The 25,549-nt window shown below is 39.6% G+C and overlaps 1 protein-coding gene across 1 annotated transcript in view; it reads left to right on the forward strand.

Annotated features, from left to right (window-relative positions):
* The window catches only part of Kiaa0319l (KIAA0319 like), a 115,710-nt gene that overhangs the window by 25,563 nt on the left and 64,598 nt on the right, over positions 1 to 25,549 (forward strand). Inside the window, exon 3 of the mRNA XM_046468910.2 lies at positions 17,501 to 18,015. Within this exon, the coding sequence (XP_046324866.1) occupies positions 17,501 to 18,015 (515 nt within the window). The remainder of the gene's footprint in view (positions 1 to 17,500; positions 18,016 to 25,549) is intronic.

A 25,549-nucleotide genomic window follows, 5' to 3' on the forward strand; every position in this document is an offset into this window, starting at 1 on the left:
CCTGCCTCAGCCACCTAATTCACCGGGATTACAGGCATGTGCCACCACATGCAGCAAACTGTGAGATTTTTGAGAAAAGAATTTTAGCTTCATTCAGGCATGGTGGCACATGCTTGTCATCTCAGCTACTCGGGGTCTCAGGCCAGAATACTCAAGTTTGAGGCAAGTCTAAGCAACTAAGTGAGATTCCCTCTCAAAATTAAAAAAATGAAAAGAGTCTGGGGAGGTAGCTCATTGGTAGAGCATCCAGGGTTCAATCCTCAATCCCCAGTAACGACCCGCCCCCCAAGGTAGCTTCCATGAATGTTACAGTTAAGTTTAAATTTTGCCTATAAAATATCCCATGTGTTGTTTTTTGCAGAGAAACTCTTAACAAAGAGAAGAATTTATCAATTGCTGTTTAATTAATTAATTAAAAAATTTATTAGTTGTAAATGGACACAACACCTTTATTTATTTTTATGTGATGCTGAGGATTGAACTCAGTGTCTTACACGTGCCAGGCAAGCACTTTGTCACTGAGCCACATCCTCAGCCCTATTTTGTATTTTATTTAGAGACTGGGTCTTACTGAGATTCTGGTGCCTCACCATTGCTGAGGCTGACTTTGAACTCGGTTATCCTCCTGCCTCAGCCTCTGGAGTTTCTGGGATTTCAGGCATGCGCCACCAAACCTGATCAATTGCTGTTTATTATTTCTTTTCTGAAATAATTTTGGTGGTTCATCCTTTCTATTCCCATTTCCACCATCTTGCCCTTCCGTTGGGATACAGTATAATGAATTTGGTTAAATTCCTGGCAACTTGAACAGTATGGCTTCTAAGATAGTAGGTGTTCTTTCTCGGCTCCCATGTGGCTGGCAGCCATTGCAGTTTTCCAAGTTTTATCGTGAAGTCAAGCTTGTTACCTGAGATTTGAGAATGCCAGAGGCAACAGCACTATCTCTAAATATTTCCAGAGTTGTTCACAGTTTTTTAAAAGAATTTAATGAATTTCCTCTGGCAATAATTCATATATTCTGCAAACTTTCCCATTCTGCTGCTTGGAATTATGAAACCTGGTCTAGATTTTGTGCCAGATTTATTAGAATTCTGTCTTTTGAGGGTAGTGATGTAAGTCAGTACTGCTAGTTCCAGAACTTGTTTTGGGGATGCTCCAGGTGTTACATACAGGAATCCTGGTTTTAGAAAAAAAAGGGATTGGCTTTGCCCCATTGTTCTCATCCAGATAAACTTTCTGCATGCTCCTGTCAACTGTGAGTTCCAGACGTCCCCCAAAGAGTTTTCAGTCTAAGGTTAGGTTCTACCAATTGTAAGCCCTTTTTTGTAAGGATTTAATGTTGCTTTTTCCTGGGCCCTGGGAGCAGAGCCAGGCTATGGGGACGTGGGCAGGGAGAGGAACTGATCTAAAATTGGAATTTATTTTCATCTTACCTTTTATCCAAGTTATTTCTAGAATCCAATATTGACTCTACCAGTGCTCTCTCACTTCCTCCTCTCATGAACTCTGTTTCTCAAGAGTAGCAACAATGAAAATTGAATCTTTGAGAGGCTAAATTATTCTTCAGAGGTTAAATTTCTAGAAAATTATGGTCCTACAGCTGAAACTAGAACCAGTGTCTTTTAACTGTCTAAGATAGTTACTTATCTTTTAATCATCTTAAAGAACTATAATCCAGTGAAAGAATAAAGAACTATTTTTCTTTCCATATTTTATTATTGAACACCTAATGGAGCAACATTAAATAGCATTAAAAAAAAAGACCAAACAACTCATTCAAAATCCCACAGAGCCAGGTGTAGTGGTGCATGCCTATAATCCAGATTACTCAGAGGGCTGAGGCAGGAGGATCACAAGTTTGAGGCCAGCCTGGGCAACTTAGCAAGACCTTGTTTCAAAATAAAAAATAAAAAGAGCTGGGGATGTAACTCAGTGGTAGAATGATCCTGGGTTCAATTCTTAATACCATAAAATAAAATAAAACGAAGTTAGATGTGGTGGCATATGTCTGTAAACCTAGCAACTCAGGAGACTGAGGCAAGGGGATCACAAGTTAGAGGCCAGACTCAGCAACTTAGTGGGATCCCTCTCTCAAAATAAAAAATAAAAAGGGCTACCCCTCAGTGGTAAAGGACTCCTGTGTTCAGTCAGTAGTATTTCAAAAACAAACAGAAACAACATGTGAATTGGAAAATCAGAGTATTTCTTCTCTTTATTGGGAACCATTGGGATTAATTTTTGTGGCAATGTTATAGGCCTGCTAACCTCCCTCACATTTTTTTTGTACTTCTAGTCACTGTCAGAGATATAAATGCTTCTGATCTTCAGCCTTCTCCCAGGTTTTATTCCTTTGAGATAAGACAAAGGATCCAATTGTCAAATAAGATTTACGTGAATCAGAGATCTTACTCATTACTAAGGATTAATAATAAATTTAAGAATAAAGCAATCAAGAGGTACAGTGAAATATGGAGAGTCTGGGACATTTTGTATGATTCTCCAGGTTCTTCCTTTTCTCATTGGACACGTTCACTGTGGGCCAGCGTAATGCGTGAGGTCTCCAACAAAAGCTTTCAGGACACCTCAAAAGCATGGACAGTGTTTGGATTATGACATGTTTCCCTTTAATACTCAGATTACTGTATAGTTTACCTGATATTCTTAAGGGAACTGTGGAAGCAAAGAAAGACCTTTGCAGGGCAAACCAGTCGTGTAGTCTCCCCCAGTCCCCACCTCCAAATTTTATTTCCTCCTTTCTTAGAATTTTACCAGAGCTGTTAGTAACATGTAGAGAATAGAACATTCTGTTATCTTTGACCTTGAAATCTCTATAAGTCCCCTGATCACCCTGCCACCCCAAGTCCAGATCTGTTTCCTCCAGATTCCATTGGTAAGACATTCCTCATGATTTATCTCAAAGCTGTTGCCATTTTGTGCCAAGGATGAATAGGCAGCCATTCTGTCATCATTTCCTCATATTTTTTCATCCTTTTTTTCTAGTTATGAAGTGCCTTAACCAGTATGATTTGTGAGTCTGATTTGACATTTTTGTATAACTTTGTGCTTTTTGACTCACTGGCACTTACCATCTTCCCCTCCCAACTTTTAAATTGTGACAAGAATCCATTGAATTAATAAACCCCATTTATTCTCAGACTTGTTTGTTAAGACATCAGATAGAATGTTTTGAGACTGGCTTTCTCTTGGAGAAAGACAGTTTTTCCTTTAGCTTGCAGGCAATAGCTATTCAAGTTCCCCTATCCCATGTTCTTTTGAATTCAGAGGAGGATTGGTGTCCTTATCACTCCTCTCTGTTACTTCTTGAATATTAATCCTTCACTTTCAAGTAAAAATTTGACTCTTTGAGGTTTCTACCACTAATCATTACTCATCTACCAGCCATTCACCTCCTTCATCTGTTGTGGCAAACCGGCCTCATTCCTTTCAAAGTTCTGTCATCAGCCTGGATGTTTTCAGTACAACCTGTCCAGTACCTGGCCACTTGGTTTCCTGACAGTTCATTTGTTCATTAGTTTAATATTTTGTTCAAGCATATGCACATTTATTTATGTAAGTATTCATTTATAGAGGGTTTTTTGTTTGTTTTTTGAGCTGAGTGTGGAGTCTCTTGCCTATAATCCCAGCAGCTCAGGAAGCTGAGGCATAAGGTTCACAGGTTGGAGGCCAGCCTCAGTAACTTAGGGAGACCTTGTCTTAAAAAATTAAAAAAAGACTGGATATGTAGCTCAATGGAAAAGTGCCCCTGGTTCAAACTCTAGTACCAAAAAAGAAAAAAAAATCATTTTTTAAAAACACAGTGTAAAATGCCAAGCCCTATGCTAAAATTTTTAGATACAGTGATGAAAGGGGGGAGGAACACAAAATCCCCCAAGATATGGTCCTGAAGTTTACACTGTAGTGTGGGGGAAAGACGTTGAGCAAATAGCAGCTTGTCTGAGGAGAAAATAGCTGAGCTGAGACCTCATAGGAGGAGTAAATTGGATGGAGAAGGGAGTTTTCGAGAGAGTTCTAGATAAAGTGAGCTGCATGTGCCCAGTGATGGGGGTTGGACGGTGGTGCGGTGAGGAGAATGGTACATTTAAAGAATGGAAGAGGACTGGTGGGTTGGAACTCAGAGAAGGAGGGAGAGCATGATACAAGGTGGGGTCAGAAAGATAGGCAAAGTCCAGACCATTCAGGATCTTTTTAGGTTATGTTAGGATTTGTTTGTTTGTTTGTGGTGCTGGGGATTGTTAGTAGTAAAGCATTTGCCTGGCATATGTGAGACCCTATGCCGGGCAAATGCTTTACCACTAAGCTATATTTCAGCCCTATGTTAAGAATTTTGATCTTCATTCTAAGGGCTCTAGGAAGCCATTAAAAGTTTTGTTTAACTATTTAGACTTCTTTTTCAAAAGATAATACATGTGAATTATTAGAAGTTCAAAAGGTATAAAAAGGTATTTGGTGAATGGACAAATCTTCCAGCCACCTAGCTTCCCTTCCTGAAGGCAATGATACCAATTTCTGGATTATTCTAAAAGTAGTTTGTGTATATATACACATACACCATACATCATTCTCTCTGTTCCTCTTACAGACTGTAGCACACTCTTCATGCTTTGCCCTTTCTTTTTCATATAATGTATCCTGAATATTGTTACATATCAGAACTCTATACATTGACTTTATTCATCCCTGTAGCTGCATGGATTTTCCATAATTCCCAGTTCTAAATTCATGGGTGTGTAAATTGTTTCTAGTACTTGAATGTTTCAATCTATGTACTGTGAATATTTTTGATACATGTCATTTAGTGCTGATATATCTTTACAATAAATTCCAAATTTAGCTACCTTTATTTTATAAAGGCTGAATTTCTTTTTTTCAGAGCATTTATATTAGTTTGTAATCCTACCTTTATCATTGTGTCTGCTTCATCTTTCTCTCTCATCTCAGTTACAAGCTCCATCAAAATAATGTCTAGTATGAAACAGATGCTCAGTGATATTTGTTGAATAGATGAATGAATAAGGAGATATGGATAATAGATAAGAAGGGTGTTTGAATTTCAAAAAGATTGGAGAAGATTTGAAGTGGCTATTGTGAAAAATGAAGTAAATGAAGGTATGAACACTCAGGATGGCCAGGAAGCCCAATGCTGATGAGAATGGAGACCCTAGCAGGATCAATCTGTGCAGTTGGGTGATTCCCCGCCCCCCCTGGTTTTTTTTTTTTATGTTTGGGTTGTAGATGGACACGGTACCTTTATTTATTTATCTTTATGTGGTGCTGAGGACCGAACCCAGTGCCTCTCCCATGCTAGGTGAGTGCTCTACAACTGAACCACAACCCCAGCCCTCCTCTCCTGTTTTTTTCAAAACAAATTCATCCCTGATTGCTGTGGATGGCAGCTGGGGTAAAGAAGCTATCAGTCCTCAAGAGTCTGCAGTAATGGACTGTAGAATCTGAGCTGGATAAGGAGGGAGATGAAGATGTGTCCTTAATATCTCCTCTCCTCCTCTTCCTGAACAATCTCATCTATGCTCATAGTTTTAGTTACCCTATGAGAGGAGAAAGCAAAGTCCTTTTCAGAAATGGAAAGAAGGCCCATATGGCTTGAACACACAGATTTAGGACTGAAGTGCCACAGAAATAGGTTGGGGAGAGAGGTCTGGCTCACAGACTGTTAAGCCCTCTGCTTTAGGTTCAGGACTACACAGTCAAGGTCTACTCTGTTGAAATGGTTTTACTTTTCCTTTTTTTTTTTTACATAACAGGCAGATAAGAGGAATCATGTGTTGTATTGTTACTGATAGGCAGTAGAGGTGCACTCTGGGCTAGAAGTAGGAATCCATATTTGAGAGCACTGCGGTGTATGTAGTAATTGAAGCCATGGCATGAATGAAATTAAATATGAAAAAAACTATATTTCACCATACCAAATCACTTTTAACTCTTGACGTGTTCTTTCTAAGCCTTGAGCCTTTGCTTGTTTATTTGGATTTTCACTTCCCTATCTCCTTTGTTTTATTTCCTTCTTATCCCGTAAGTGCCAGGCTACTTATCATTTCTTCAGGGAATTTGTGTGCACTTTTATATTTAGCTTTTTACTCTCAAATTATGTTGTTATAGTTTTTCATCTTGCAATATGGTCTTTATAATGACCCTTTTTAACATATATATTGGTGTGTGTGTGTGTGTGTGTGTGTGTATATATATATATATATATGTTATAATTTACTTAATTTTTCTCCTAGAAAGAGCTGTTATCATAGAATATGCAAAGGTAGAATGGCTGCCTTATTAATGAGTTCAGAATTGTAGAGGGCAATTACAAAGGCTTGAAAATACCTGGAGTTGTTTTAGAAAGGATTTTAGCCCCAGATGGGTTGAACTTAATATCTTTCTAAAAAATCCTCCTCTGTTCCTGAAATTTGATGGTTCTTTTATTCTTTTATGTTTGTAGTCTAAGTGAATGTGAACATCTTGGGTGTTTGTATATAAATATAAATTTCAAGAAGTTGAAGACATTACTCTCAAAAATATAAGGAGCGTATGTATCTGAGGCTTATTTAACTCAAGAATGAGGGTATCAGTAGTAAAACTTTTGAGGAAAACAGATTTATGTGATCATGATGAAATAAGTTTATAAGTTAGAAAAGAAGCATTAATAGTTTTGTTAAGACAATAAACCTAAACTTTTTCTATTATATCTCTTAATAGAATCAAAGTCAGCCAGGTGTGGTAGCACATGCCTGAAATCCCAGCACTCCAGAGGCTGAAAGGAAGATTGCAAGTTCAAGGCCAGCCTCAGCAATTTAGCAAGGCTCTAAGCAACTTAGACCCTGTCTCAAAATTAAAAATAAAAAGGGCTGGGGATATAGCTCAGTGGTAAAGTGTCCTGGGTTCAAGCCCCAGTCCCTGCTTCCCGCCAAAAAAAAAAAAAAAAAATCGAAATCATTTATAGCTTATCAGTATTCTATAAGTTAACATCTATATTTAGGTTCTTTTCAGTAGTAAAGAGTAAGTCAAACAAAGGTACTTTTTCTTTTTTTAAATTTTTTTAAATTTACTTACTTAGTTTTTATTTGTTCTAAATAGTTATACATGACAGTAGAATGCCTTTAGACATATCATACATAAATGGAGTATAAATTCTCATTCTGGTTGTACATGATGTAGTTACACAGGTTGTGTAATCATATATGCACATAGAGTAATAAAGTCTAACTCATTCTACTATCATTCCTACCCCCATACCCACTCCCCTTTCTTCACTCCCTCTGTCTAATCTGAAGTATCTCTGTTCTTCCCTGATCAATCCCCACCCCTCTTATTGTGACTTTGCATCCTCATATCAGAGAAAACATTCAGCCACAAAGCTACATTTTCTTAGACAAGAGTTTATCAAACTTTTTTTTTTTGCTGCTTAGGATTGAACTCCAGGGGTGCTTTATCAATGAGCTAAACCCCCAGCCCTTTTTAATTTTTTTATTTTGAGATAGGCCTTGATAAATTGCTGAAGATGGCCTCAAGTTTGAATTCTCCTCTCAGCCTCCTGAGACATTGGGATTATAGGTTTACATCTAGTTCAGTCAGGCATTACCTCATCTGGCTGGCAAACTTTCTCTTAAAGGGCCAGGTAGTATTTTAGGATTTGTGGGCTTAATAATGGTCTGCTTTACTCTACCACCTAGAGCAAAAGCTGCCCTAGACAACATAAATAAATGAATGTGACTCTGTTCTAATAAAACTTTACTTACAAAAACAGGAGGTAGTCCAAGTCGGCTCCTAGGCATAGTTTATTGAATCTGTAATGATATTCTTTTTTCACTCTTGATACTGTTAATGACTAGGCTCTCTCTCTTTTTTTATTTCCTGTGATTTGTCTGACAAGGGTTTTATTGATCTTTCAAACAACCAGTTTTAAGTTTCTTCATTTTTTTGTTTGTTTGTTTGCTTTTTATTTCATTGATTACACTTTGTTATTTCTTTTTTCTTATTTGGGGGTTTAATTTTTTTTTCAAGTTTTTATGATGGAAGCATATGTCTTTTTTTCTATTTAAGTTTAAACTTTATTTTTTTAAATTTAAGTTTAAACTTTTAGTTTTCCTTTTTGAATGCATATGTATATTTACATGAACAAAAATGCTTTATTTTAAAAAGTCTAAGACCATAATGTATAGATTTTGTGAAACTTTTTTTAACTTAAGTTATTATGGTGATACTTCTGTGGCTGTATATAGAATTTTACCTCATTCTTTTCCATTGCTAAATTGTATTCTATAGTAACCATTTCCATACTGACAGACAATTAGGTTCTTCAGATATTTCATTAGTGTAAATCTTAATATAATGAACATTTTTCCAGGACAGAGGTGCACAGAATATTTTTGTTAAATGTTTAACTTATTGAATAACGTTCAGAAGAAATAAATGATTTTTGCATTATTTGCCACACTAAATATAATTGATGATCATTTCTTTGTTTTGAATGTTCTTATTTTGTTTATGGGCTTTGGCACCCAGAGCATGAAGTTTAAAGAGATACTTCCTGGGACTGAGGCTTGTAACTTAGTGGTTAAAGTGCTTGCCTCATATGTGTGAGGCGCTGGGTTCAATCCTCAGCACCACATAAAAATAAGTGAAGATACTGTGTGTTCATCTACACCTAAATAAAAATAAATAAATAAAGAGGTACTTACCTGTCAAGGATGCTTAAAGCTACCCTGATGTGACTCTGAGAGTGAACATCTTAAGTTTTGTATCTGGGATTCCTCTCTTGCCCTAGTCTTGTTCTGTTCCTCTATAACCCTGACCACGTGGTTAAAAACACCTGTGTAATACAGACCTTAAAAATTAATTTATAGGGGCTGGGGTTGTGGCTCAGCGGTAGAGCGCTCACCTAGCATTTGCAAGGCCAAGGGTTCTATCCTTAGCACCACATAAAAATAAATATAAAATAAAGGTATTGTGTCCAATTACAATTTAAAAAATATTTTTAAAAAATTGACTTATAACAACTTTCCTTTAGAACATTTTTTTTTTTTGGGGGGTGGTGTTGGGAATTGAACCCAGGGCCTTGTGCATGTGAGGCTCCCTTTCACGACATAATTTTTTGGTAATCTTTACTACCACTCTGGCTAATGCCATACTATCAAAGCCACTTGACTTTGATGGCAAACAATTGGTTAGAAAACATATGTACCCGTAATCTAATGAGGTCAAGAATACTTAGTTTGTGTTGCTACCAGTTCTAGCTGGTTCAGCCATGTGTTCTAGTCCCATAGTCTTAATATTGTCCCTGCAGGATACCTTGGGGGTCAAGTGTTAGGACTCTGTCCCCTGGAGTCTCTGAATTTTTTTTTTTTTTTTTTTTTTTTTTTTTTTTTTTTTTTAATTTTTTATTGTGGGTTGTTCAAAACATTACAAATTTCTTGACATATCATATTCCACACTTTGATTCTAGTGGGTTATGAACTCCCACCTTCACCCCATACACAGATTGCAGATTCACATCAGTTACACATCCATTGATTTACAAATTGCCATACTAGTGTCTGTTGTGCTCCGCTGCCTTTCCCATCATCCACCCTCCCCCCTCCCCACCTCTCCCCTCCCCTCCCCTCCTCTCTCTCTACCCCCTCCACTGTATAACCCTGAGGGTCTCCTTCCATTACCGTGCAATTTACCTTCTCTCTCCCTTTCCCTCCCACCTCTCATCCCTGTTAAATGTTAATCTTCTTCTCCTGCTCTTCGTCCCTACTCTGTTCTTAGTTACTTTCCTTATATCAAAGAAGACATTTGGCATTTGTTTTTTAGGGATTGGCTAGCTTCACTTAGCATAATCTGCTCTAATGCCATCCATTTCCCTGTAAATTCTATGATTTTGTCATTTTTTAATGCAGAGTAATACTCCATTGTGTATAAATGCCACATTTTTTTTATCCATTCGTCTATTGAAGGGCATCTAGGTTGGTTCCACAGTCTTGCTATTGTGAACTGTGCTGCTATGAACATCGATGTAGCAGTGTCCCTGTAGCATGCTCTTTTTAGGTCTTTAGGGAATAGACCAAGAAGGGGAATAGCTGGGTCAAATGGTGGCTCCATTCCCAGCTTTCCAAGAACTCTCCATACTGCTTTCCAAATTGGCTGCACCAATCTGCAGTCCCACCAGCAATGTACAAGTGTACCCTTTTCCCCACATCCTCGCCAGCACTTGTTGTTGTTTGACTTCCTAATGGCTGCCAATCTTACTGGAGTGAGATGGTATCTTAGGGTGGTTTTGATTTGCATTTCTCTGACAGCTAGAGATGTTGAGCATTTTTTCATGTACTTGTTGATTGACTGTATGTCCTCCTCTGTGAAGTGTCTGTTCAGGTCCTTGGCCCATTTGTTGATTGGGTTGTTTGTTCTCTTATTGTCTAATTTTTTGAGTTCTTTGTATACTCTGGATATTAGGGCTCTATCTGAAGTGTGAGGAGTAAAGATTTGTTCTCAGGATGTAGGCTCCCTATTTACCTCTCTTATTGTTTCTTTTGCTGAGAAAAAACTTCTTAGTTTGAGTAAGTCCCATTTGTTGATTCTAGTTATTAACTTTTGTGCTATGGGTGTCCTATTGAGGAATTTGGAGCCCGACCCCACTGACTGTAGATCGTAGCCAACTTTTTCTTCTATCAGACGGCGCGTCTCTGATTTGATATCAAGTTCCTTGATCCATTTTGAATTCACTTTTGTGCATGGCGAGAGAAAGGGATTCAGTTTCATTTTGTTGCATATGGATTTCCAGTTTTCCCAGCACCATTTGTTGAAGATGCTATCCTTCCTCCATTGCATGCTTTTAGCCCCTTTATCAAATATAAGATAGTTGTAGTTTTGTGGATTGGTTTCTGTGTCCTCTATTCTGTACCATTGGTCCACACGCCTGTTTTGGTACCAGTACCATGCTGTTTTTGTTACTATTGCTCTGTAGTATAGTTTGAAGTCTGGTATCGCTATACCGCCTGATTCACACTTCTTGCTTAGCATTGTTTTTGCTATTCTGGGTCTTTTATTTTTCCATATGAATTTCATGATTGCTTTCTCTATTTCTACAAGAAATGCCATTGGGATTTTGATTGGCATTGCATTAAACCTATAGAGAACTTTTGGTAATATCGCCATTTTGATGATGTTAGTTCTGCCTATCCATGAACAGGGTATATTTTTCCATCTTCTAAGATCTTCTTCTATTTCTCTCTTTAGGGTTCTGTAGTTTTCATTGTATAAGTCTTTCACCTCTTTTGTTAGGTTGATTCCCAAGTATTTTATTTTTTTTGAAGATATTTTGAATGGAGTGGTTGTCCTCATTTCCATTTCAGAGGATTTGTCGCTGATATACAGGAATGCCTTTGATTTATGCGTGTTGATTTTAAATCCTGCCACTTTGCTGAATTCATTTATTAGCTCTAATAGTTTCTTTGTAGAGCCTTTTGGGTCTGCTAGATATAGAATCATATCATCTGCAAATAGTGATAATTTAATTTCTTCTTTTCCTATTTTTATGCCTTTAATTTCTTTCGTCTGTCTAATTGCTCTGGCCAGTGTTTCGAGAACTATGTTGAAGAGAAGTGGAGAGAGAGGGCATCCCTGTCTTGTTCCAGATTTTAGAGGGAATGCCTTCAGTTTTTCTCCATTCAGAATAATGCTAGCCTGAGGCTTAGCATAGATTGCTTTTACAATATTGAGGTATGTTCCTGTTATCCCTAGTTTTTCTAGAGTTTTGAACATAAAGGGATGCTGTACTTTGTCAAATGCTTTTTCCGCATCTATCGAGATGATCATATGGTTCTTATTTTTAAGTCTATTGATGTGGTGAATAACATTTATTGATTTCCGTATATTGAACCAGCCTTGCATCCCAGGGATGAATCCTACTTGATCATGGTGTACAATTTTTTTGATATGTTTTTGTATCCGATTCGCCAGAATTTTATTGAGGATTTTTGCATCTAGGTTCATTAGAGATATTGGTCTGTAGTTTTCTTTCTTTGAAGTGTCTTTGTCTGGTTTAGGTATCAGGGTGATGTTGGCCTCATAGAATGAATTTGGAAGTTCTCCCTCCTTTTCTATTTCCTGAAGTAGCTTGAAAAGTATTGGTATTAGTTCTTCTTTAAAGGTTTTGTAAAATTCTGCTGTATACCCATCGGGACCTGGGCTTTTCTTAGTTGGTAGTCTTTTGATGGTTTCTTCTATCTCCTCAATTGATATTGGTCTGTTTAGGTTTTCTATATCCTCCTGACTCAATCTGGGCAGATCATATGACTTAAGAAATTTATCTATGCCTTCACTATCTTCTAATTTATTGGAGTATAAGGATTCAAAATAGTTTTTGATTATCTTCTGTATTTCTGAAGTGTCTGTTGTGATATTGCCTTTTTCATCCCGTATGCTAGTAATTTGAGTTCTCTCTCTTCTTCTCTTCACTAGCATCGCTAAGGGTCTGTCGATTTTGTTTATTTTTTCAAAGAACCAACTTTTAGTTTTGTCAATTTTTTCAATTGTTTCTTTTGTTTCGATTTCATTAATTTCAGCTCTGATTTTAATTATTTCTTGCCTTCTACTTCTTTTGCTGTTGTTTTGCTCTTCTTTTTCAAGGATTTTGAGATGAAGTATGAGATCATTTATTTGTTGGTTTTTTCTTTTTTTAAGGAATGAACTCCAAGCAATGAATTTTCCTCTTAGAACTGCTTTTAATGTGTCCCATAGATTCCGATATGTTGTGTCTGTGTTTTCATTTATCTCTAAGAATTTTTTAATTTCCTCCTTGATGTCTTCTATAACCCATTGATCATTCAGTAACCTATTGTTCATTCTCCAATTGATGTATGCTTTTTCCTTCCTTCTTTTATCGTTGATTTTCAGTTTCATTCCATTATGATCAGATAAGATGCATGGTAATATCTCTACTCCTTTATATTGTCTAAGAGTTGCCCTGTGACATAATATATGATCTATTTTTGAGAAGGATCCATGTGCTGCTGAGAAAAAAGTGTAACTGCTTGATGTTGGGTGGTATACTCTATATATGTCAATTAGGTCTAGGTTATTAATAGTGTTATTGAGTTCTATAGTTTCCTTATTCAACTTTTGTTTGGAAGATCTGTCCAGTGGCGAGAGAGGTGTGTTGAAGTCTCCCATGATTATGGTGTGGTGGTCTATTAGACTCTTGAACTTGAGAAGAGTTTGTTTGACGAACATAGCTGCACCATTGTTTGGGGCATAAATATTTATGATTGTTATGTCTTGTTGGTGTATGGTTCCCTTAAGCAGTATGTAGTGTCCCTCTTTATCTCTTTTGATTAACTTTGGCTTGAAATCTATTTTATTTGATATGAGTATGGACACGCCTGCTTGTTTCCGAAGTCCATATGAGTGATATGATTTTTCCCAACCTTTCACCTTCAGCCTATGTATGTCTTTTCCTATCAAATGCGTCTCCTGTAGGCAGCATATTGTTGGGTCTTGTTTTGTGATCCATTCTACTAGCCTGTGTCTCTTAATTGGTGAGTTTAAGCCATTAACATTTAGGGTTATTATTGAGATATGGGTTGTTCTTCCAGCCATATTTGTTTATTTCTGTTACTAAACATTGTTTGTTTTCCTCTTTGATTGTTTCCCCCCCCCCTTTACTGTCCTACCTCCCACTGTTGGTTTTCATTGTTATTTTCCATTTCCTCTTCCTGTAATACTTTGGCTAGGATGTTTTGAAGAGATGGTTTTCTAGCTGCGAATTCTTTAAACTTTTGTTTATCGTGGAAGGTTTTAATTTCATTCTCCATCCTGAAGCTTAATTTCGCTGGATACACAATTCTTGGTTGGAACCCATTATCTTTCAGTGTTTGAAATATGTTATTCCAGGATCTTCTAGCTTTCAGAGTCTGTGTTGAAAGATCAGCTGTTATCCTGATTGGCTTGCCCCTAAATGTAATCTGCTTCCTTTCTCTTGTAGCTTTTAAAATTCTCTCCTTATTCTGTATGTTGGGCATCTTCATTATAATGTGTCTAGGTGTGGATCTCTTATGATTTTGCACATTCGGCGTCCTGTAGGCTTCTAGGATTTGGGATTCTGTCTCATTCTTCAAGTCTGGGAAGTTTTCTTGTATTATTTCATGGAATAGACTGCTCATTCCTTTGGTTTGGAGCTCTGTACCTTCCTGTATCCCAATGACTCTTAAGTTTGGTCTCTTAATGTTATCCCATATTTCTTGGATGTTCTGCTCATGGTTTCTTAACAGTCTTGCTGAGCTGTCTATGTTCTTTTCCAGTTGAAATACTTTGTCTTCATTGTCTGATGTTCTATCTTCTAAGTGTTCTACTCTGTTGGTAGTATTCTCCATTGAGTTTTTAATTTGGTTTATTGCTTCCTGCATTTCTAGGATTTCTGATTGCTTGTTTTTTATAACCTCTATCTCCCTGTATAGTTGATCCTTTGCTTCCTGGATTTGTTTGCGTAATTCGTTGTCGAAGTGATCTTTCATTGTCTGATTTTGCTGTTTAATGTCTTCCTTGATACTCCAGATCATCTGAAGCATGTATATCCTGAATTCTTTATCTGACATTCCATCTGCTGCAGCTGTTACCTCTTCTAAAGTTGCGTTGACCTGCATTGCTTGTGGTCCTTTCTTTCCTTGTCTTTTCATACTGCTTGCGTATCTTTCCTGCAGGTGCGGGCGGCGGCTCTGCTCTCTCCTTATTCCAATTGGGGTGTCGTGGCTACCACGCCGGCAGGTCACTGGGCCTGTTCTGGGAGCTGGTGGCGGCTCTGTTCTGCCCCTACTCCAATTGGGGTGACGTGTCTGTCGTACCAGCAGGCCACTGGGCCTGTCCTGCTGGTCGGTCGCAGATCTGCCCACCTTTCGGGCACGAGTGGAGGCTCTGCTTTGCCCCTACTCCAATTGGGGTGTCGTGACTACCCCGCCTGCAGGATGCTGGGTCTGTTCCTGGCAAGGGAGGCGACTCTGCTCTGTCACTACTCCAATTAGGGTGGTATTTGTACCCCGCCGGCAGGCTCCTGGGCCTGATCCGCAGGTCTGTTGTAGGTCTGCCTACCTTGAAGGCGCGGGCGGCGGATCTGCCCTGCCCCTCCTACCACGCCTGCGGACCCCTGGGCCTGATCTGCAGGTTGATCACTGGTCTGCTCACCCTGCGGGCACGGGTGGCGGTTCCGCTCCACCCCCACTCCAATTGGGGTCACGTGACCACCACACCGGCAGGGCCTGATCCGGGCGTGGGATAAGGATCTGCTCTGCCCCTACTCGAGTTGGGGTGACGTGTGTACCACACTGGCAGGCCACTGGGCCTGACCCGCCAGGCTGTCACAGGTCTGTTTACCTTGCAAGCGCGAAGGGCGGCTCTGCCCTGCCCCTCCTACCACGCCCATGTACTACTGGGTCGTGGGTCTGCCCACCTGGCGGGTGTGGGTGGCGGCTCCGCTCCGCCCCCTCTCCAATTGGGGTCACGCGGTCACCACGCTGGCGAGCCGCTGGGCCTGCTCCGGGGGCTGGCGGCGGCCCGGCTCCTTCCCTCTGGCTCGAGGACAAATTGAGGAGACTCGGGTGACTGAGCCTCACCCCCCTTACCAGGAGACCAACTGCTTATGTCACCGCTGGTATTGATGAAGATCTCTCCTCCACCGCTTTCTGCTGACATCAGATCTCTGCCATGTTGGTATCCTATGCGAATGGCAGCATTTCGTTCCCCTTGCCAGGCAACCCAAGCAATGGGTGAGTCCTGACCTGCCCTCAGCAGGACCCGGACCGAGACACAGTTTCCGTGGGCTCCCAGCCCCGGTCCAGGGAAGTTCCGGGAGCCGGAACTCGGCCGCTCCGTGCTCGGTGTAAGCTCCTATAAGTGTAGGCTCCAAGAAGCAGCCCCCGCGGGCTCAGTTCCGGGAGCCGGAATTCGGCCGCCTAGTGTTTGGTGTATGCTCTGATAGTAGCAGGGTCCAAGAAGCAGCCTCCGCGGGCTCCGCAGCCCTGAGCCAGGGCGGTTCCGGGACGGTTCCGGGAGCCGGAACTCGGCCGCTCTGTGCTCGGTGTAAGCTCCTACAAGTGTAAGCTCCAAGAAGCAGTCCCCGCGGGCTCAGTTCCGGGAGCCGGAACTCGGCCTCTTGGTGTTTCGTGTTTGCTCTGATATTAGCAGGGTCCAAGAAGCAGCCTCCGCAGGCTCCGCAGCCCGGAGCCAGGGCGGTTCCGGGACGGTTCCGGGAGCCGGAACTCGGCCGCTCTGTGCTCGGTGTAAGCTCCTACAAGTGTAAGCTCCAAGAAGCAGTCCCCGCGGGCTCAGTTCCGGGAGCCGGAACTCGGCCTCTTGGTGTTTCGTGTTTGCTCTGATATTAGCAGGGTCCAAGAAGCAGCCTCCGCAGGCTCCGCAGCCCGGAGCCAGGGCGGTTCCGGGACGGCTCCGGGAGCCGGGACTCGGCCGCCCCGCGCTCCGTGTTCACTCCGATAAGATCAGATTTTAAGAAGCCCCCAGGCGCTGAACCCTAGCAATCTGTCTGCAAGCCGCAGGCGAATTGCAGCCTGAAATTACCTGTTCTATGGCTGAATGAGCTGCGGTCAGTCAAAAACAGGTGTGGTGACGTCAGTTTACCAACATGGTGGCTGCTGGCCTCCTCTGTGGTCTGACCGGTGTGGAGAACCGAGATGGACCGCTTCCTTCCCCGTCTCGAACCCAGAATTCAGCCCTGAGTGCGGTGCTTGCGCGTCTGGCAGAAACTGCAGCGCTGTAACCCTGCGTCTCTATCCCAGCGCGCCTTGCAGACTCCAGCCGCGGGGCGATTCGCTGAATAAGCAGTTTTACCCTCCGTGCGACAAACCTCTCGCGTTTGAGTCCCCGTAGCCGATCCTCATGCGATGGAAATCCTTCCTCCAGGTTCCGGCGCACCCCACTATTGCTGGAAATTCCCAACAAGATATCCTTCAGCCGTCCTGACTTGTCACACTCCCACACAGTGAAGCAGCACACGGGGGTAATGCACTCCCCTCGCCGCCATCTTCAAAACTCTGAATTTCTTTCTTTTAATACCTACTTATTTATTTTTATGCAGTGCCGAGGATCAAACCCAGTGCCTCATGTGCTAGGCAAGTGCTCTGCCACTGAGCTTTTAACCTCAGTCCTAGTTCCTTGTATTTCCATGAGAATGGTGCTTTTTAAACTTTCGTCTTTTTTCTGTTTCGTAAACTGGAATTCTGCATAAGACTGTATGAGGCAGGAACTCATTGAGATGGGGAGCCATTGGCCATTGATGAATGTGGAACAGTTCTCCTACAAGCTAAAATCTCCTGAGCCAAAAAACACTGTGTTTCCGTCCTCTCTTCCACTTACTTGACAGTTTTCTCACCCTATTAAAAACCTGTCTTCAAAATATCCTTGAATGTTGGTCAGTTCAGAGCTTTTTATGGAGTAGTAGATTGTTTTTGATTCATCCTAAAATGTTTTCATTCTTTGTTTTTAGATGCTGTTGAAAGCAGGTGCCACCAGGGGAAGACACAATTTGGAGTTGGCCTGAGAACTGGGAGAGAAAATCACTTCTGGCTTCTTAAAGGAACCCCGTCTCTCCATTCATGTTGGGCTGCCTGCTGTCAGGACTCGGCCTGCCATGCTCTTTGGTGGCTAGAAGGGATATGCATTCAGGCTGACTGCAGCAAGCCCCAGAGCTGCCAGCCTTTTAGGACAGACTCTTCTAATTCCATGCTGGTATTTTTAAAAAAATTCCAAGCTGCAGATGATTTGGGCTTTCTATCTGAAGAGGATATACCACATATTCTGGAGGAAGCCTCTTGGAGGAGACTGAGCCCATCCAGAGCTCCATTCAGATCTGCTGTATTTTCCAGTGACCAACAGAGCTTAATCAGGAAGCTTCAGAAAAGAGATATTTCCAGAGAAGTCCTTCCACCTATTGTAGCACAGCATTCTAAAGAGAACGACTCCAGCGAACTAGGTGTTCTGAGTGCCAGTGGCTTGGCAGAGGTAAGCATATTACGAATAAGAAGCAGAGAAACTTCAATCTGCTGTTTCATTTCCACATATAAGTAGTGAGGCTGAGGTGGTGGGCAGTGCTCACAGGCTGAGGAACATATGTGTAAAGTTACAAGGTGCCATCTTCATTGGTATTGCCCAGATGTACGAGGATAATGTGACTTTTGAAATGTTCACTTCATGCAAGTCTGACCATTGGTATTTTTTTTTTTTTTTTTTTTTTGGTAAAAGCAGAAAGCTGCTTATTATCTGATCTAATCTGGTTCTTGGCTGTAGGTAAGTAGTTGTGTGGGTGTTAGTCTCTACAATGCTTCTGTGGTGTTTTCTGCCAGATTGCAAAACAGTTGATTGATGTATTTGTAGTTAGGTTCTCCTCTGTCTTCCCCTGTAAAACACATTTCTTATGAGATAAGTTTTTATTCCAGTCTGAATTAACTATGCCTGGTACTGCAGCCTAGGATCTGACCTGCTGGATTGGGAAGCTGAATGTGGCCATTAGCCAAGTTGTCTCTGGGGTGAATTCTTACCAAGCTGCATATTGCCAAGGGACATACCACCAGGAAAGTTTATTCTGCTTATTATATTTCTTCATTGTTGATCTTCCTGGGCAAATGATTAAAAGGAATGACTCACTCAATGCTTAGTCTCCCTTGATTACTGTGACTTATTTTTGTATTTGTTTTGTCCTAGTTGTCTCCATCAAGTTGAAGCCAATGTGGGGAGGCTACTATATACCAGGCGCTGTGTGTGCTAATTGTTGTACTATGTCATTTTGTTTTATTTTCATAGCAATATTTCCAAGTAGGTATTATTAGCCCTGTTTTACTAGTGAGGAAACTGAGGCCCAGTGAGTTTGAACAATTACTGGTGACCATGCAGCTAATCATTAGCATAACTAGAATTGGAATTCAGTTTTATAGTAAGGAAAAAACTCTTTCAGTACAGTAGTAGAGTATATAAGTCTTTGGTTTAATAGCCATAGACATTTTTGGAAACCTACTATCACTGTCAGGTACTTTTCTAAGCACTGGAAGTACAGAAGTAAACCAGACATGGTCCATGCCCTCAGGTCATTTATAGTCTAGTGGAGCCTGAGACTCAAAGCTAGGTATTTATGATAGTGTATAACTATTACGTTAATAGTAATTGTTATTTATGTATATAATACAGTGAGAACACAAAGAGGAAGTGATTCAGTTGAGCAGGCAGGTGGTATGTATATGCAAGTAGGATTTGATAGAGATTACCAATATTTCTTGAAGGATGTATACGATTGCACTAGGGGGATAAAGTAGTAAAAAGCATTCTGTACAGATCCATAGTCTATGTAAAGGCTCAGCCAGCAATTATTTCTTATGCATTTGCCAAGTGCTGGGTAGTATGCTGAGCTGGGTGCTAAGAATATTATAGTAAATAAAGAATATTTGACAACTGTCCCAGCAGAACTTATACTCTGGCAAGGAATTCAGACATTATTATTATTATTATTATTTTAACTTTTTAAGTTGTAGTTGGACACAATACCTTTGTTTTATTTATTTATTTTTATGTGGTGCTGAGGATCAAACCCAGTGCCTCACACATGCTAGGCAAGTGCTCTAACATTGAGCTCCAACAGTAGCCCCTCAGACATTATGTTTTTAATAGTTAAATAATAATGTATGCTTGATGTGGATTATATGAGCGTTTAGCAGAAATCTAATAGACTGACTAAGGTGTGAAATAGCCATTGTGAAGGATAGAAGATGGCATACTAGATAAGGAAAAAGGAAGATTGTTGGGTAGTCTTGAAGATGGAAATCATGCATTTATGATGGTGGCACTGATCTTTACAGTTGTGTGAGTCTCCTCAATAACTCTCAGCAACCCTATCAAGAAAAAACTGAGCTTAACTTATTCAGAATAGGAAATTTGCTAGGTGATTTGTGCGGAAAGAAATTGGAGCATGGAAATTAAGGTTGTTGTCAAAAGAGTGAATGGGAGAGAGAGAATAAGAAGATATGGAAAGAGGCAAAGATAGGAGGGGACTGATAGAGGTAAAAATAGGGAAGTTTGGCATTTAGATATTTACATGCTGGGAAGAGGATGTAGGGGAACTGGTAACTGTGAGTCCTGGTAGGACAGGTGGTAGGTCAGAATATGGGCTTTTTTTTTTTTGGTACTGGGGATTGAACTCAGGGGCACTTGACAACTGAGTCACATTCCAGCCCTATTTTGTATTTTTTTTAGAGATAGGGTCCCACTGAGTTGCTTAGCACCTCGCTTTTGTTGAGGCTGGCTTTGAACTCATGATCCTCCTGTCTGAGCCTCCTGAGCCACCGGGATTGTAGGCCTGCGCCACCACACCTGGCTTGAGTATGTGCTTTTTTGAATTGAAGATTTTGGGGTGGAGAAGTTCTGCTGATGGAAGAGGATTGCTGAGATAATCCTCTTCTGAGATAGAGTGGAGTGGAAACAAGGAGCTCAAAGAAGTCCAGAAGCTCAAAGAACATGTTAAATTAGTTATCCATGAGGATATTGAGATGGTCTTTAAAAATGATGATGGTGTTGATGATAGCTGTAACAGCTGATGTTTACTAAGCACTTACTGTGTGCCAGATGCCATTTACATGTGTTAACTCTTTTTTTTTTCTTTGGGTGGTAGTGGGGATTGAACCCAGGGCCATTCTGCTACTGAGCTACATTCCCAGGAGGGTCTTATTATTGAGGCAGAATCTTGCCAATTTGCTAAGCCTGGCCTTGAACTTGTGATCCTCCTGCATCAACCTCCCAAGTAGGTGGGATTATAGAGGTGCACCACCACACCCAGACCCTGATGTTGTGTTTGCTGAAGAATTTTTTTTTCTTCTTGTTTACTAGTGGTGAGCAGTGCAGTGTATTAACTCTTAACACAAATAACAAATAATATTGCTATTATTATTATTATTCCTATTTTATGAATGAGGAAGCTCAGGAAAAGAAAGGTTAAGGAACATAGCAAGGCAACTCAACTGGCATATGGTGGAACCAAGACTTGAACCTGGGCAATCTGATACTATCCAGAGTCTGTCCTTTTAACCCTTTTACTCCTGAGATAGGGCTTGACATCTGTGTAAGGTAGACAGGGAACAGCACTCTAGAGGCTGCCACTCAGCTGAGCCTATAAGTATCACAGTGCTACGTGCATAGACCCCTTTGGTTAAATGTATGTTCTTGTGAAATTGAAGGATTCTCAGAAGGACATCTTTCTAGCCCAGTAGTCAAGAGCTACTTTTGTTGTTGCCTTGTATAAATTGACTTAAAGACTATTGGTGAGGTTTTTGTGTATTGTTGATATATTGTTTCTTGGTTCTCACTCCTGGTCAAGTAAGAAATTTTGTAAATAAATTGCTTTTGATTTTTGTTTTTTTAAAAAAAGAGATAGGGCTTGAGATGAGGGGAAACTTTAAAAGCCAGATGTCAAAGCCACCCATAAAGTAGGAGGAATGATGAGTAAGTTGGAGATGACAGCTATGCTGAAAGCTGAAGTATAGTGCAGCAAGGTGGCAAAGGAAAAGAGGTTTTTATTGGCAGGTAGAAGAGTAATGGTTTGCAAAGGGCATTGGGTAAAGGGGGTCAAAGAAAATACTTTTAGCATACCAAAGGATAGCTATAGAATTGAACGAATTAATTTAATTTTAATGAAATTAAAAATGGGTCACTGAAATTGGAGATATGGTAGATTTAGATCTGAGAATCTCTTGGAAGATAGTGAAAACTCAAACTCAGATCTTACAGAATTCAGTTGTGTGCCAGAAGAAAGACCCTGATGTTGTGTTTGCTGGAGGATTTTTTTTTTTCTTCTTGTTTACCAGTGGTGAGCAGTGCAATGAATTGTTTATTTATTTAGTAAGTACTAGGGATTAAACCTAGGGGTGCTTCACTACTGAGCCACATCCCTAGCCCTTTTTATTTTGAGATAGGGTCTCTCTAAATTGCTTAGGGCCTCCCTAAGTTGCTGAGGCTGATTTTTGAACCTTCAGTCCTCCTGCTTCAGCCTCCCAAGTCACTGAGATTACGGGTGTGTGCCACCATGCCTAGCCTCCCATATTTTTAAATCGATATTTTGTAGTTGTACATAATGGTGGGATTTGTTACATATTTGTACATGCACACAATATAATACTATAATTTAGCCAATATTATTCCCCAGTATTTCCCTTTCTCTCACTTCTTCTCTCCACCTGGTCCCTTAACTCTACTGATCTTCCTTTGATTTTCATGAGATTCATGCCCCCCACACACTTTCTTTTCTTGTTTTCCTCCCTAGCTTCCACACATGAGAGACCATACAACCCTTGACTCTCTGAGTTTGGCTTATTCCATTTAACATCATGTCTCAAGTTCCATTCATTTTCCTGCAAATGACATAATTTCATTTTTCTTTATGGCTGAATAAAATTCCATTGTGTATGTATACCACATTGTCTTTATCCATCTGTTGATAAAACGCTTAGGCTGGTTCCATAGTTTGGCTATTGTGAATTGTGCTGTTATAAACATGGGTATGCATGTATTGCTATAGTATGATGACTTTAATTCTTTAGGATAAATGCCAAGGAATATAACTGGGTCATATGGTGGTTCCATTTCTAGTCTTTTGGGAACCTTCATACTGATTTCCATAATGGCCTATACTAATTTACAATCGTACCAACAGAGTAAAAATGTTCCTCTTTCTCCACATCTTCTCCAGCATTTGTTATTGTTTGTGTTCTTGATGACTGCCATCCTAACTGGAGATGAAATCTCAGGGTAGTTTTGATTTACATTTCTCTAATTGCTAATGATGTTGAACACTTTTATTCATGTATTTGTTGGTCATTTGTATTTTTTCTATTGAGAAGTTTGTTTTAGTTTATTGTTTAGTGATATTATTTTTTTTTGTTAAGTTTTTTGAGTTCTTTATATATTCTAGATATTAATCCTCTGTCAGAAAAGTAATTAGCAAATATTTTCTCCCATTCTGTAGGTTCTCTCTTCATAGTCTTGTTTTCTTTGCTGTACAGATGCTTTAAATTTGAGGCCATCCCATTTATTAATGCTTGATGTTATTTCCTAAACTTTAGTCCTATTGAGAAAGTCATTGCCTATGCCTATATGTTGTAGAGTTGATGCTATGTTTTCTTCTAAGAATTGCATAGCTTCTGGTCTCATTCCTAGGTCTTTTATCCACTTTGATTTGACTCTTGTGCAGAGTGAGAGATAAGAGTCTAGTCTCATTCTTCTACATACAATAACCAGTTTTCCTAACACCATTTGTTAAAAGGCTGTCTTTTCTCCAATGTATGTTTTTAGTGCCTTTGTGAAGGATCAGATGACTACATCTGTGTAGGTTTGTCTCTGTGTCTTCTGTTGTGTATCTTTGGTCTATGTGTCTGTTCTTCTGCCAGTACCATGTAAATTTTTATTATTATAGCTCTGCAGTAAAATTAAAAAAAAAAGTTGTCAGTGGACCTTTATGTATTTTTATATGTGGTGCTGGAAACTGAACCCAGTGCCTCACACATGCTGGGCAAGCACTCTAGCACTGAGCCAGAACCCCAGCCCCTAATTTTTAAAATTCTTTTTAGATATACATGACAGAATGTATTTTGACATATTATACATACATGGAAAACAATTATTCTAATTAGGATCCCATTCTCGTGGTTGAACATGATATGGAGTTATACTGATTATGTATTCATATATGAACATAGGAAAGTATGTCCAATTCATTCTACTGTCTTTATTATTCCCATCTTCCCTTTCTTCCCTTCATTCCCCTTTTTCTAATCCAGTGAACTTCTATTTTTCCATTGCTCACCCTCTCTTATTGTGTGTTAGCATCTGCATATCAGAGAGAACATTTAGGCTTTGTTTTTTTGGGATTGGCTTATTTCACTTAGCATGACAGTTTCCAGTTCCATCATTACCAGCAAATGCTATAATTACATATTTCTTTTTAAAATGTTTTTTATTCTAATTTGTTATATATGACAGCAGAATGCATTATAATTTATATTACACATATAGAGCACATTTTTTTATATTTCTGGTTGTATACAAAGTATATTCACACCATTCATGTCTTCATACATGTACTTAGGGTAATGATGTCCATCTCATTCCACCGTCTTTCCTACCCCATGCCTTCTCCCTTCCCCTCGCACCCTTTTTCCCTATCTAGAATTGTTCTAATCCTCTAATGATCCCCCTCCCAACCCACTATAAATCAGCCTCCTTATAACAGAGAAAAGATTGGGCATTTGGATTTGGGGGATTGGCTAACTTCACTTAGCATTATATTCTCCAACTCCATCTATTTACCTGCAAATACCATGATTTTAATTCTCTTTTATTGCTGAGTAATATTCCATTGTGTATATATATATACCACATTTTCTTTACCTGTTCATCTACTGAAGGGCATCTAGGTTAGTTCCACAGTTTAGCTATTGTGAATTGTGCTGCAATAAACATTGATGTGGGATGTGTCCCTGTAGTATGCTGTTTTTAAGTCCTTTGGGTATAGATCGAGGAGAGGGATAGCTGGGACAAATGGTGGTACCATTCCCAGTTTTCCAAGGAATCTCCATACTGCTTTTCATATTGGCTGAATTACATACTTCTTTATGGCTGAGTAATATTCCATTGTGTATATATACCACATTTTCTTTATCCATCCATGAAGGGCACCTAGAATGCTTTCATAGCTTAGCTATTGTGAACTGCAATACTATAACATTGTATAATTTGAAGTCAGATATTGTGATACTTCCAGCATTGCTTTTTTGGCTAAGAATTGCTTTGGCTATTCTGGGTCTTTTATATTTTTAAATGAACTTTAGGACTGTTTTTTTCTAGTTCTGTGAAGAATGTTATTGATATTTTCATGGGGATTGCATTGGATCTGTATACTGATTTTGGTATTAATGGCCATTTCAACAATATTAATTTTGTCTACTCAAAAACATGGGAGGTCTTTCTATTTTCTTCAGTTTCTTCTTCAGTGTTCTATAGTTTTCATTTTGGAGGTCTTTTACCTCCTTAGTTAGATTTATGCCTAGGTTTTTGTTTTTGTTTTTTGAAGCTATTGTGAGTGGGATTGATTTCCTGATTTCTTTCTCAGCAGATTCATTATTGGTGTGTAGGAAAGCTGCTAATTTTTGTATGTTGATTTTGTAACCTGCTACTTTGCTGAATTTGTTTGTTAGCTCTAGCAGTCTTCTGGTGGAGCTTTTTTTTTTTTTAATGTAGGATCATATCTGCAAATAGTGATAATTTGCCTTTGTTTCCTATTTTTATCGCATTTATTTCCTTCTGTTGCCTACTTTCTCTGGCTAGAAAGTCTAGCACTATATTGAATAAGAGTGATGAGAGTGAACATCATATCTTGTTCCAGATTTTCTTGTTTTTTTTTTTTTTGGTACTGGGAATTGAACCCAGGACCACTTAAGTACTGAGCCACAACCCAAACCTCTTTAATTTTTTATTTTGACACAGGGTCTTGCTATGTTGCCCA

Source organism: Marmota monax, unplaced genomic scaffold, assembly GCF_021218885.2.
Source record: "Marmota monax isolate L192 unplaced genomic scaffold, Marmota_monax_Labrador192_F-V1.1 WCK01_AAM20220418_F8-fsc00008, whole genome shotgun sequence".
NCBI lineage: Eukaryota > Metazoa > Chordata > Mammalia > Rodentia > Sciuridae > Marmota > Marmota monax.